The sequence below is a fragment of the Syzygium oleosum genome, unplaced genomic scaffold (genome assembly GCF_021117445.2).
Source record: "Syzygium oleosum isolate NSW1041296 unplaced genomic scaffold, Sole_v2.1 Sole_v2.01, whole genome shotgun sequence".
Lineage (NCBI taxonomy): Eukaryota > Viridiplantae > Streptophyta > Magnoliopsida > Myrtales > Myrtaceae > Syzygium > Syzygium oleosum.
The window spans coordinates 32,464,089-32,478,893 of NW_026607485.1; the positions used below are offsets into that span (position 1 = coordinate 32,464,089).

The 14,805-nt window shown below is 38.3% G+C and overlaps 2 protein-coding genes across 2 annotated transcripts in view; both read right to left on the reverse strand.

Moving 5' to 3' along the window:
* The window catches only part of LOC115682519 (methyl jasmonate esterase 1-like), a gene marked incomplete at its 5' end in the record, with an annotated part of 37,121 nt that extends 29,262 nt beyond the window's left edge, over nucleotides 1-7,859 (reverse strand). The window contains one exon of the mRNA XM_056308914.1: nucleotides 7,470-7,859. Within this exon, the coding sequence (XP_056164889.1) occupies nucleotides 7,470-7,859 (390 nt within the window). The remainder of the gene's footprint in view (nucleotides 1-7,469) is intronic.
* A 2,027-nt stretch (nucleotides 7,860-9,886) lies between these two features.
* LOC115682487 (methyl jasmonate esterase 1-like) lies at nucleotides 9,887-13,467 on the reverse strand. Its single transcript, XM_030606714.2, has 3 exons — nucleotides 13,090-13,467; nucleotides 11,075-11,206; nucleotides 9,887-10,177 (listed from the first exon to the last, which is right to left on the reverse strand). The coding sequence occupies exons 1-3, from the start codon at nucleotides 13,465-13,467 to the stop codon at nucleotides 9,887-9,889; spliced, it is 801 nt and encodes a 266-aa protein (XP_030462574.1).
* Between the last annotated feature and the right edge of the window lie 1,338 nt (nucleotides 13,468-14,805).

Below are 14,805 nucleotides of genomic sequence, written 5' to 3' on the forward strand. Positions count from 1 at the left end.
TATACATCATTTAAATATATATTATTGACTTTGCGTGTGTAATCTTAGGTTCACAGTAATCATGATCAAGTTGAAGAGCAAGGATTACTATATTATCTGTCATGGGGTCCACAGTCAAGCATACGAAGTTGGCCAGCATATTTCATAAACGGGTACAATTTTCACACTCGAGAATATGGAATGGAAAAAGCCACAATGAATAGTGGTGTGTGTGTTCGGTCATCCAATTGTGGTAGTTCAAAAGATGATTTTTATGGCTTGTTGGATGAAATCATCGAAATAGAGTACCCCGGACCATTAATGCGGGTTGTGTTATTTAAGTGCATGTGGTTCGACCCCGTCAAAGGAATGAAGGTACATACGAAGTTTAATTTGGTTGAAATAAATCACAAGAAAAGGTATAAGAAATATGAACCATTTGTGTTAGCACAACAAGCAATTCAAGTATATTATGCATCATATCCTAGTTTGAAACGTGACAAAGCTGATTGGTGGGCTGTATGTAAAACCAAAGCACGAAGAAAAATCGATGAACACTGGAAGGATACAACATATCAACAAGAGAAAGTTTATAATGCGGTTCAAACTGAGGAATATAACATTCCTACTCTACGAGATCCATGTGGAGCAATGATAGATGTAGATCTAACTGAAATTCGTGAATCAAATTTAGAAGGTGTTGCAGAATCTGATTTTCAGACAGAGGATGATGATGATGATGATGATGATGATGATGATGACGATGACGATGATGATGACGATGATGACGATGATGCTAAACAAGAAGATTAAGATCAAGATGAAGACAAAGGTGAAGACGAAGATTTAGATTTTTGAGACTTTTTACTAATTGTGTCGTAATTATTATTATTATAATAATAATAATAATAATTATTATTATTATTATTATGACAAAGTTTATTGTTGTTGTCATATTTATTATTGTTGTTGTTGCCGTAATTATTAGTATTGTTGTTGTTGTTGTTGTTGTTGTTGTTGTTGTGGTAGTTATTATTATTATTATTATTGTAATTGTTGTTGAATATTATTATTGCTATTATTGTTAATGAAACGTTATTGTCCGGAAAAAAAAATGAATTACGCGAGTGTGGGATAGTAGAAATGAAATTCGTGGCTAAAATCTGTGGAAAATTTGCCACGAATTTCATGAAAAAATCCCACTCACAAGGCTAAGTAATTTTTCATGAAAAGCCAAAAATTAATTTTACGAAATTCGTGGCAAAAATCCGTGGCAATTTACCACAGATTTCGTAAACAAAGGCCGTACGAATGATTGTGGATTTTTATGAAATCCGTGGCAAATTTGCCACGGATTTTAGCCACGGATTTTTTTTAAAAGAAAAATCTTCTGTAGGCTTTTTTTAGGAAATTCGTGGCAATTCTTCTGTAGGCTTTTTAGGAAATCCGTGGCAAATCTTCTGTAGGCTTTTTTTTAAAAAAAAATCGTGTGTAGGCTTTTTGAGGAAATTCGTGGCAAAAATCCGTGGCAAATTTGCCACGGATTTTTTTATTAAAAAAAATTCTATTGTATCTTTCTTAGAAAATTCGTGGCTAAAATCCGTGGCAAATTTGCCACGGATTTTTTTATTAAAAAAAATTCTATTATATCTTTCTTAGAAAATCCGTGGCTAAAATCCGTGGTAAATTTGCCACGGATTTTTTTATTAAACAAAAAATCTATTGTATTCTTTTTTAGGAAATTCGTGGCAATTGCCACGGATTTTAGCCATGGATATTTTTTAAAATGCAAAAATCGTGTGTAGGGTTTTTTAGGAAATTCGCGGCAAAAATCCGTGGCAAATTTGCGACTGATTTTAGCCACGGATTTTTTTTAAAAAAAAATTCTATTGTATTCTTTTTTAGGAAATGCGTGGCAAAAATCCGTGGCAAATTTTCCACGGATTTTAGCCACGGATTTGTTTTAAAAAAAATCTGAAGGCTTTTTCAGGAAATTCGTGGCTAAAATACGTGGCAAATTTGCCACGGATTTTAGCCACGGATTTTTTTATTAAAAAAAAATTCTATTGTATTCTTTCTTAGGAAATTTGCCACGGATTTTAGCCACGGATTTTTTTATTAAACAGAAAATATATTGTATTCTTTTTTAGGAAATTCGTGGCTAAAATCCGTGGCAAATTTGCCACGGATTTTTTTTAAAATGAAAAATCTTCTGTAAGCTTTTTCAGGAAATTCGTGACAAAAATCCGTGGGAAATTTGCCACGGATTTTAGCCACGAATTTTTTTTTTAAAAAAAATCTTCTGTAGGCTTTTTCAGGAAATTCGTGGCAAAAATCCGTGGCAAATTTGCCACGGATTTTTAGCCACGAATTTGAAAAAGACCCCAAAATTACTGCGACAATTTTATATTTCGATTCGAATTTGCCGCGAGAAAATAACAATTCGTGGCTAAAATCGTGGCAAATTAGCCACGGATTGGAAATCGTGGCTAAATCCGTGGCAAATTAGCCACGAAATAAGATTCGTGGCTAATTGGCCACGATTTTAGCCACGATTTTAAATCCGTGGTTAATTTCAATAAAATTCAACAAACTAGGTACAAATTAGGGTTCTTCTTTTCTGTTCTCACGATCGAACCAATCTTCTCACCTTACCTCTGTCTCTGTTTTCTCCCTCTTTCTTTGTCTCTGTTGCAGTTCTTCGGCGTTCTTCGGCATTCTTCGGCGCGATTCTTGGCGTTCTTCGGCGGCGGACACTGGGAAGCGTGGACACCCAGTGCGCGGTCTGCTTCTGTTGGGTTCTTCGGCGGCGTCCGAGAGTGTTCGGTCTGCTTCTGTTCGGTATGCTTCTGTTGGGTCTGCTTTTCGCCGTTATTTCTAGGCGTTTGTGTCTGCTTATGCTTCTGTTCAATGTATGTGTTGGGTCTACGTTTGGGTGCTCGCTCCGTAGCTTCGCTTCTATGCTTCGCTTCGTATGCCTACGCTTCTATGCTTACGCCTCGCGCTTTACGCTTCGCTAAGCTTCGTGCGCCCGCTTCGCTAAGCTTCGCTGCCTTATACGCTTACGTGTTGGGTACGCGTGCCTGTGTTGGGCGGCTTACGTGTTGGGTGCTGCGTACCGCTTTCGCCTTCGCGCACGCCTTCACGCTTCTCGCGCTTCACGCACGCTTACGTGTTGGGTCCGCTTCGTTACGTTCGTGGACGAAAGCAGTTGGGTCTGTTTCGCCCACGAATTTGGTTCTATTCGTGTGCGAAACAAACCAGTTTCGTGGGCGTGTTGGCTTCCGTGTTGGCTTTCGTGGGCGCTTCCGTGTTGGCTTTCGTGGGCGCTTCTGTGTTGGGTGTTGGCTTCTATGCGAAACAGATTGGGTCTTTTTCGCCCACAAACAGAATCAAATTCGTGGGCGAAATAGAAACAGAACCATTCTGTTTCGCCCACGAATTTGATTCTGTTCGTGGGCGAAACAGAATGGTTCTGTTTCTGTTTCGCCCATGAATTTGATTCTGTTCGTGGGCGAAACAGACCCAATCTGTTTCGTTCGCCCACGAAACAGAACGAAACATGATCAATTTCTCATATTTAGGTTGAAATTTGGTCGAATTTAGGTTGAAATTTAGTTGAAATTCGTTTGAAATTTGGTCGAAATAAGGTGAAATGTGGTCGGAATGAGCTGAAATTTGGTCGGTCAAGTGGAAACGACCCGCTGATCAAAATTCAGAGCCTCTGACGCAAGCCATTTTTTGGCTTTTTGGAGTCGTTTAGATGGGTTTTTTGGCAAAAAAATGATTCTAGTGAATAGTGTTTTCCGTGACATTTCCGCTTTTTTTTTTTTTTTTTCGTTTCGGAGTCATTTTATCATTATCTAGGTTTGAAAACTATTTCCAAACCTTTTTTGGCCTAGGTTGAAGCTTTGGCCATCGGGGTAAAACTATTTCCGTGACATTTGGGTTTTCTAGAGTGGCTCCCTTCGAGGTAAAAACTTATTGATTTTCTTGTTGAAGTTGATATATTCATTTTGAACATAACTTAGTGATTTACTTGCATCATAAAATTTGTTGTGAAAGTGTAACTTATTAAGTTCTAAGGCTTTCAAAACATGCAATTAAATTTTAAAACAAGTCGAATTACAGAAATTAACTGAAAATTTGATGACCCTGACCAGCTAGATGAGTTCTTCCTTTTTTACCGTTGTAGGACCAAAAATTTAGCTCGTAGACATTTCCGGATAGCTTCCTTTTTTTCAGGGGCCATCTCTCTTGCTCTTAATAACAAAATGGTAAGCTTCACGACATACGTCATTATGTGTCCTTAATATATGTTCATAATTTTCTTTATTTTTGTCTAACCTTGCACCTTTTAGTATAAACGTGGAGGTCACATGCGTCGTGATGATGCTTCACAAAGAAGACCAGGCCTTTCCTCTTCCTCGTCCTCATCCCCATCCCTTTCCGCTTCCCCTGCCCCTGCCCTTTTATCTAACCCTCAACTAGTACATGGACACATTGGCCCTTCCTCCGACCCTCAAATGCGAACTGAATTTACTTCAGTTCCATCGCCTTCGGTTCCACCTTCTTCTTCAACGCAACACTCGAATTATGAAGAAGATACCCGATTCATGATAGCCCCATTTGGAGATTCGTAAGTATTTCATTTTTTTAAATATATGTGAATTATTATGGATGTCAACTGAATTGTCTGTATGCTTTACGGATGCTACGTATGTTGAAATAAGTTATAACCCGTTTGCAGATTCACGGATTCTACGCATGTTGTGAGGAGACTTAATAAAATAATCGATAACTATTGGACGGGGCAGTTTAGTAGTTGGACCACTGCTCCAAAAGAAGTAAAGGAATTGTGGTGGAATGAGTTCAAGGTAAGTTTTGTCCTTTTATTTCCTCACAAACTAAGTTCGATTTAGCATACTGAGCGTACAATTATTTTTCTATTGATTGCTTGCAGCGGAAGTTCAGGTGGGATGAAGCGGAAGAGAAAGAAGTTAAAAGAATTTTTAAGAAGAAAGCCGGTGATCACATGCGAAATGTGATGAATAGAGCAAAGAGAAGACAAGAAAAGTCGGATTTTATTACAGCTGACAATTGGGCGGAAATCAAAAGAACTTGGGACACCGAAAAGCATAAGCAAATCAGTGAAATTAATAAGAAGAATCGAGCTTCTAGTTCTAGTGAAGGGTCTGCCACATATGCTGGGGGCTCTATTAATATCGGGGAGCATAGAAAAAGAATGGTAAGTCTTTTAAACATGTTGTAAAGTTAAATCAATAATTACTCATTTCATTTATATTTATATTTTGTAGGCAGATGAATTGGGGACGAAACCAACATTTATGGCTACATTTGAATGCACCTTTCAGAAAAAAGATAAGACATGGACCGGCAATCGAGCAAAAGTTATTAAGGTATGTAAGGTTATATTTTGTATTTATATATATGAAGTTTTATTTTTATTTTTATTGATATTGTTAATGTAGGACAAATATGATGAACTTGTAATGAGCACGGCTTCTGCTAGTGGTGATGGTGATGGTGATGGTGATGGTGATGGTGCTGCTGCGTCCGAGCCATCGGTTGACAGTATGGCATTATGGATGGAGGCATCGGGTGGAATGAGAAGAGGTCAAATATTTGGGATGGGATCCTTGTCAAGGATGTACAGAACGCCGGCTGCTGCAACTTCATCCTCTAGTGCGGCTTTTTTAAGGACACAACACGAGGAGCGAACGGACCAAGAATTGAACCGCTTGAAACAATTACTGGTACAGAAGGACGAAGAAATGAAACAGTTACTTGTACAGAAAGACGAAGAAATGAAATAATTACTTGTACAGAAGGACGAAGAAATGAAAGGAGTGAACCAACGTTTGCAATTGATCATGCAACACCTCAACCTCGAAGCTAATGACGGTCCTCCTGTACCTCCTACTAATCCAGTAGGTGATGGCCACAATGATGATGATAATGAGATTCTTGATGATGATGATGATGATGATGCTGATGCTGATGCTGCTGATGATGATGATCCTTGCTAGTTTAAATTTCCAAGAGGTATTTATATCTTTGTGCTTCTGCTGTTGAATAGATGTGAAAAAATTAACAGGGTTTAGGAGTTTGATATTGTGATGTTTGCGCTGCAGATGGACAGGACTTCGATTCTTGGAAATCAATAGTTTGCCGCAACAGTTTGCTGCAATAGTTTGCCACAACGTGAAAGAACTTCTTGGCAAGATCAATAGTTTGCCACAACAGTTTGCGAACTCGCTAATTTAGAACATTGTTTCATTTCTTTCTTTTTGGGGTTTGTTCTTGTCTTGACTGTGATTTTCTATCAATGTTAATTAGATTTCAAATCGAAATTGTTCCTAAACAACATTCGTCGCTAAAGCATTCATTAAAATTCGTCGCCAAATTTGTTTTCGAATAATGTCGGCCGCAATAGTCAAAATTTTTCGTGGCAAAATACTGATAAAAAAAAAATTTGCGGGCAAATTAGCCACGAATTTTGCCACAAATTTTTTTGTGGCAAATTAGCCACGAATAAACTCGTCGCAAAAAAAAAAAAATTTGGCAAATTAGCCACGTGATAATTAGCAACGACTTTTTGCAATGAAAATATTTCGTCGCAATTTCGCGACCAAAAAATAAATCAAAATAATAGCGACGACTTTTGCCACGAATAGATCTCGTGGCAAATTACCGACGGATTCTTTTCACGAATAATATTCGTGGCAAATTAGCCACGGATATTTGCCACGACAAATATTCGTGGCAAATTACCGACGGATTCTTGTCACGAATAATATTCGTGGCAAATTAGCGACGGATATTTGCCACGAATATTATTCGTGGCAAATTAGCCACGAATTTTGCCACGAATAATTAGCGACGAATTTTGCGACGAATTATTTTTCGTTGCAAAATTAGCCACGAATAATTAGCGACGAATTTTGCGACGAAAAAAATTCGTCGCAAATTAGCCACGAAAATTGGAATTTTCCGTGGCAAAATTTTGCGACGGCCTAGTAGCGACGAATTTTTTTCCGTCGCAAATTCATTTTTCCACGAATTTTGTCGAAATTTTTCGTGGCAAAATTCGTGGCAAAACCCGGCTTTTTTTGTAGTGTAATTTCTCGGATTCTTGCAAATATTGAGAACTAATTTGCATTACGAGTGGCAGAGAGTCTATACACGTTCCTCCTAACTAGGAGATGTAAGAGCAGATTAACGCTAAAAACAATCTGATCAAACGCTGACAATCCAATCACACTGAAAAACAATATAACCAAGTATTAGTCACGAGTCATGAACTGGACATGTTCTTGCCTCGTGTTGGTATTTCCAGGGGCCTTCTTTTCGGTTATAGGACATTGTCATGAACCGTCCCACGACGGCAAGTTAGCTCTAGAGCAAGTGTGCGTGTCATACATTAAAGAAGTAGACTTCCTTAGAGAGAGAGAGGTGTTTACGCATACCTCTTCAAGGGTGGAGTGAAAACCGAGCTCAGGACCAGGCATGAGATCAGCAGCAAAAACAGCAACATCTACTTTCTCAGGAAATCTCTCCATGGCCATTGACAGGACAAGCCCTCTTATGCTATGCCCCACCAAAATCACCTTCTCTTCTTGAGGAAGACCCTCCAAGAACTCGAAGAGAGGCTCGGCATATTCCACGATCGAATTCAACTCTTTAGCTTGCTTTGGATGGACCCCCGAAGCAGCCATGTCCAAGGCAGTGACCTTGTGGCCTGAGGACTTGAGGAGGGTGGCCACTCCGTACCAGCACCAAGCTCCATGACCCGCCCCATGGACTAGCACCAAGTGTTTCTCTCTCTGAGCTTCCTTGTTTCCATGTCTAGTGACGAGTTAGCTTAGGCCTCTGATTGGCTTTGTTTTATAACCTTGCTCTTTGCGCATTTGTGTTTCCTTTCTCACTTTCAACTAATTGTTTGTGTGGTTTGGGATCACACACAGAGCAAATAATAGCAAATAATGACAAGTGTCCCCGACTTTTTAAAAATGATATCAATTTCAACATGTAAGAGAAACAAGATCTGATCACGATAAAAAGACGGATGATTCGCATATGCTTGTTTTAATTAGAATCGTACTAAATATGAGAGAATATTTTAATTAAGAACATCTACGTCACCGGTTATATACAAGCTATTATAATCAAATTTCCTTGTCTTGCAAACACCCAGCCAATTTATTTGAATAAAAATTGTTTAGGTTACTTCACCTCGTCAGCAATCTAATTTCTTCATAACATGCTATATTTTCTTTATTTTCAAGAGAGGATACTTAAATTGTATGAGCATAGTTTGTTAGTTGGGGAAATTACCAAAACAATCCTAAACATATTATATAAATGTCAATGTAGTCTCAAGTCCTTTAATTTGGCCAATTTAGTCCTAAACTTTTTGACAATTTGCCAATATAATCATTCCGGCCAATTTTGTTTGATGTACCTACCAGGAGAATCTGAGGCTGCATCTCCATGTTAGATTGCTCATTCCCCGTACAAAGCGCGATAGCAACATCCTCTTATGACACGAAATTATATTAAATACTAAAAATGTGTCAATATGCTCATAAGTTGGGGTGCAATAATAAAGAAAATGCGTATTTCTTATTCTTTTAGTTATTATTATGGTAGGCTTGGTGTATAATATACTAGAAACTTGTATAATCTACAGAATTTGTATGATTTTAACTTTCACTGACATCATCAAATTCACAAGATATACTAATGTAAGTTTAGGTATCGATTGATGTGTGTAGCACACTAAATTTGACATGTCGCGCATGCTAATACACGGTGAGTTTATTTCAAATACTTTAATTTCTCACTATACGTAGAAATAAATAAGAACTTTTTGATACTGGAGCAATGAGAGATTTTGAAGGACGTAACACAAACTCCACAAGAAAAATTCTCGCTCTCTAGGTAGTCCACATTAAGATACATGACATGTAGCTCACCACATTGGAATCCACCTAAATGTATAGAATTGAAACGACGCACCAATCCATAAGTTCAAATATGAAATTCATTAATCAAAACACTCATTTAATCCTCGAGAGGCCCGCGGAGATATTTAAATAGACTTGGCTTTGTAACATCCTTCCAAATATAGGAAAAATCATGACAATGATTAACTGAGTTTTGGAAGAAAGATCCTCTATCCCATTTGGTGCTCTTGACCTCCATGAATTCCAATTATTGATCAAAACCTTATTTAGAAAAATCAACAATTGAGATTTATCGAGTCATCAAGGGAGCATTTATGTAGATCCAAGTTTTCGAGACAAGAACAGCATTTCCTGGACAAAATATAGTACCTATATTAACCCTGACTCTACTTGACTAAGTAAACAAAATAAACTTGTGGGACACAACACAGAGAAAAACTAAAAAACTCTATCTCGCTGAATTAAGCAATACTTTAGAAATTTGGCCATAAGTTTCTCCAGAAGACTTCAAATTGTACGAAACTTGATGCATTTTAAAACTAGGGACATAGGGTTTTACAACCACATATTAATGGGCATGTTTTCCTAAATAATTGGTTGGATAAGATCTCCCCCGATGATATCTCTACTTGTCCGATTGGTGGGGCTACAATCTGTCATCCTCTGACCCTTTGGGTAAAAGCTCATACAAGGTTGAGTCATGCGGCACACTCAAATACGAGGTTGACCCAGTAAGTTATTTTTTATATTTCGCTTTAGCAAATTCTATAATCCCAGTACATCTCTAATTCTTATGCACGTCAATAGATTTTTAATCGATGTGTTTTCATATAGTTTTATGCATAATTCTCCAAATGTCTTAAACCAATCCACCTTATTCCCACGGTGATAGAGAGAACTTGCATGGCTTACAAATCTCAAGCGCAATAACATTCAGCAATCTCTCCAAGAGCATCACAAAGCTCATGTGGCTTAGAGAACATGACCATGTGATCCGAGCCAGAGATCACCTTCACTTCATCTGGCGGGTTTATCTCCACCATCCACCTCTGCAGGTCTTCCGGTAGGATGAGGTCTTGGTCGCACAGGATGTAAACCCGGCGGATGGTGCCGTATTTGCCCTTTGTGATTGCTACCTCCTCCTCCATCTTAGCTTCGTCACGGAACAGACGGAATGGCCTCACTAAGTAGGACGCTAAAGTCAAATCCTACGACATTTGCAATTATTCATCATGAGAAAATCAAAACGCAACTTTAATTTTAATATAAACGATATCGTATATCACTTTTACCGTGATCACTGACGACTCCCTCGAGAACCGCAATCTGATTTTATCATTCCTCATGATATTTTTATGTTCTAGACCGCCATATTTAGAGATTCGAGCGACTTAATTGCATACTAATTGAATTAAGACAAACATATGCCTAAATAAATCTAGGATTTGTGGCCTAGTTGAAGCTATTGAATTCTTTAAAACCATTTACGGTGATTAGTGCCTACCTCTATTCGATTACCAATAGTGAACACATTGCATTGTATTTGTAATTTCAAAGGAAATATAACTACAAAACGTTCTATTATCTTCCAATGACACTAGGGAATTATCCAGATGAATTCCTTAAAACGAACCACAATCTTAAGTTGACCAAAATTGGTGTACACCCATGATGCATGGGTACACCACCAATGTACTTTGTTGCGGTGGACTTTCATCTAATCACTCCGTCCTTTATGAATTGTTAAAATTGGATCGAAACTGGGTTTATTCTAAAACTACTAACACCCGCATGAGATTAGAGTATTTTTAGACCCATTTCAACCTATTTACTAGAAGTACTCTTTTTAAAACTATATACATCTCAGCTCAACAGATTCGACTTAAAAAAGTCCGTGATTAACCCATGTTGCCACATCTATCAATGCCCGATTCCTTACCTCGACCTATAGCAAACCATAATCAAGGCAACATCGTTATATATAAACTTTCCATGCAGCCTATACATTTGCTAAGTGCTGATTCAATTCGGTGACTTCTATAGAGAAACACAGAAAGAAAGACATAAAAGAAAGGAAAAAGACAGAAGAAGATTCGAGCACCAACCTCAGGTGGGGAGAGTTGATAGAGCTTGGAAGAGAGTAAATCAAATCCAAATAACAGGGAAGTGGGAGGTTGTTCATGGCCATCATCGAAAGCACATGCCGAGCCCATGCTGTAGTCCAATCTGCGAGCATGCTATAGATGGATTTGCAGGGTAAATCGAATCAAAAGAGTCGTGCGATAATCTCGTGCATAGGTCTTTATTCTCCACTAATAAGGAAAGTGGAAAAAAGGGAAAAAAAATAGAATAAAAATTAAGAAGAATACATCTGAGCCATTGAAGATTCAATATGCTTATTGTCATCTTCTGAGGAGATAAATTACGAAGATATTCTAAGTTTTAGAGGATATCTATTATAAGTTCGGTTTGAGAAGTTGTATAACTCTCGACATCAAATGGACATTCGGCAGAAATCAGAACATCAAACGTACGTGTTCTTTTTTCTTGGCACCATGTGCAAATTCTCCTCCAGCGAAAGAGAGATAAAGGGTGATGAGGTCTTAGGGATCTGATTTTGGTAATTAAAAAAAAAAACCCTTGATAAAGGATGTTTTCGATGCAATAAGATGCAATACCCAGATTTTCAGTGAGTGGCCGGCCTCTCCCCCATTTTGGTCTACTTTGCTTTTGGCCAAACCATATTTAGATTGCTTGACAATTCTAATATTTAATGATAGTGCTCACAATTACCTAATCAATCCCGAACCAGTCGCACGGATGCCAATTCAGTCTCAAATTTTTTAGTTTTGTCAATTTAATCCTAAACTTTGGTGTGGAATTCCAATGTAGTCATTTTGGCTAATTTCTGCAGGAAATTACTGACGTGGTAGTCCAGTCATCGTAGACCGTCATCAATTTCGTCCTATGTGGTACACCGCCACATCAGCAATTTCCAGAGAAAATTGATCAGACATATTACATTGGAATTTCGCACAAAGTTGTAGAACTAAATTGGCAAGCTAAAAAATTTAGGACTAAATTAAACAATGTCCCCTGCTCATTCATTTGTCTTTCTAAGTGATGTTGTCTCTAGAACCCTTTCTTTGTACTTTATGTTTGTAACCAGAGTACACACATGTAAATACTTCTTTGCAATCGATAAATGGGTAATGACAAAATTTATGAATATTTAAATATAAACAGGTAGATGATATTCAAACAACAAACAAAAATCTATCGCATCACTTTGATAATATCGCATTCGACCTATCAAATTGTTTAATCTAAGCATTGATCTTCACACAACGATGCGGACCTCTCCATGGAAGGGATAAGTTTTGGACAGCGTGTGCTGAAAGCATGTCTTAATGGGCACATAGAGCTTGTGTAGATTTGTCAAAATGGGTCATAAACCCATTTCTTAACTCATATATAATTAACCCATATATAATGAGCTGAGTTATCATATGGGTTAGTTTTATTCAGTCTAGGATCATATATGGGTGTTAAATGGGTTTATAACTTACTTAAACCCCAACCTACATCTATGACTCTCTTTTCATTCTCTCTCGCGCTCACTCGATCTTGCAATCACTAACTCCGCATCCTCATCTCAGTTTTGGTATAAGTTTTCCTATATTTGATTAATATGGTCGTATTTTAGCAATATGGGTTGGGTCGGGTATTGGTCACTAAATTTGCATTGCATAAATATGAGACGAAACGAATTAAATAGGTCTATTTGGATCAGACCATTTTCAACTCGACCCACCCGTTTGACGGGTCTAAGCCTGTGCTAGCAATAGATCATGTACAACGCTAAAATTTAAAAGGCTAATTTGGAAGAAACCCTTACAAGTTGTAACAAGTTGAATCCAGGAGCACCATGGTTAACTTTACTAGCGGCAATTCTCTCTTTTTGGTCGAAATATTAGCGGTGATTCATTAATCATCATCTTGCATGCATGGATGTACAGATGAAGATATACTTTGATGATGATGAGTTCTCTTTGATAAATTATTTCATGCACCCAAATAACCCAAATAAAAGTTGGACCTTTTGTCGGTTCACGCATACCTCTTCACGGATGGACCGGATACTAAGCTCAGGACCAGGCATGAAAGCAGCAGCAAAAACAGCAACATCTACTTTCTCAGGATATCTCTCCATGGCCATTGACAGAACTAGCCCGCCCATGCTATGCCCTACCAAAATCACCTTCTCTTCTTGAGGAAGACCCTCCAAGAATTCGAACAGGGGCTCGACATATTCCACGATCGAATTCAATCCTTGAGCTTGCTTTGGATTGACCCCCGAAGCGGCCATGTCCAAGGCAGTGACCTTGTGGCCTGAGGACTGGAGGAGGGTGGCCACTCGGTACCAGCACCAAGCTCCGTGGCAAGCCCCATGGACCAACACAAAGTGTCTCTCTCTCTGAGTCTGTTTGTCCTCCATGTTAGAAAGATTGGATTTTGCTTTCAGTTTTGGAAAGCAATAAAAGTTGTTCCTTGTGCCATTGTCTTTAGTCTCGAGGTTGGCCTCAGGAGAGGAGGATATACAATTAGATTAATGGCAATAATTGCTCAAGCCAAAGGGAACAGACCAAAAGGTATAAAGATGAAACGATGTCCATACGTCTGACAGAATCTCCATTGGGAATACCGATTGAAACTTTGTCAGCTGAATCTAGGCCTTCCACTACTCAGTTTTGGAGATTATATATTATTTTGTGTAAGGTCTATTTCGTGAGAGTCCTAAAATGTTTTACCAGTGATATAATTGCTCAATAGAGTGAGGATAGGTTCAATTGAAAATATGGGAAAATTACCAAAAAAGTTATAAATCTATTACAATTGTGTCAATTCAGTTCCAAATCTTTTATTTGCCAATTGAATCCTAAACATTTTGCATTTGTGCCAATTCAGTCCATCCGCCCAATTTTGGCCGGGCGGTACTGACATGAACGCCAGTCGTCTTACGTAGCGCAGTCGGCGCTGACGTGCACAATTTTTAATAATTTTTTTGAAATTTTTTTATTTCTTTATCTTTTTTCTTTTCTTTCGCTTTCCATTTTTTTTATTTCCTTCTTCCCTTAGCCGGTCGCTAGACCTCGGCAACCGGCCAGAGGCTAAAGCCGGGAAGGGCGACCTTGCCGACCATGTGACATTCTGAATTTCGACCCACTTTTAGCATAAATGAAATGTATATATTCTTCAATGCATTTGTAGTTAAATCTCGCCCGGAATTGATCATTCTCGGGATACTAACCTTTAGGGAATGGCTACCTAGAGAAATATACGTGGACCTAAGAACTCGACCATGAGTCAACCTTCGGTGACGATCGAGGTCGCCATGACTTGAGTAACCGCAGGTCGATACACGTAAACCCTAAAAAGTCGCCCGTTAATCAGAGATACACTAAAGTCGCATTTGAGTGAAATTGATCATCATTTGAATTCGAAATTGGATGTCGAATTTCTCGAAGTGTCACGACTAATTTATTTGGACGACGTCACATAAGCGTGGCCAACCTTAAGGTTTATTAGATTTGTCGGAAATTTGAAATTTGGACCGAGAGTGGAAAATTACCATTTTGCCCTTGGAATTTTGTGAATGCATTTGATTAAGTGAAGGTTATAGTGGTCTTTGGCTGCCCCATCTCCCTCTAGTATGGCCGAAAATCACAAGACAAGAATGCCCCCATCAACTTTGCTCATTTCCCTCTATGCCCTTAGATATTTTGTGTAAGATGCAACCTTGGTCATTGATTCTTGGTGGATGTAATGTGTGTTT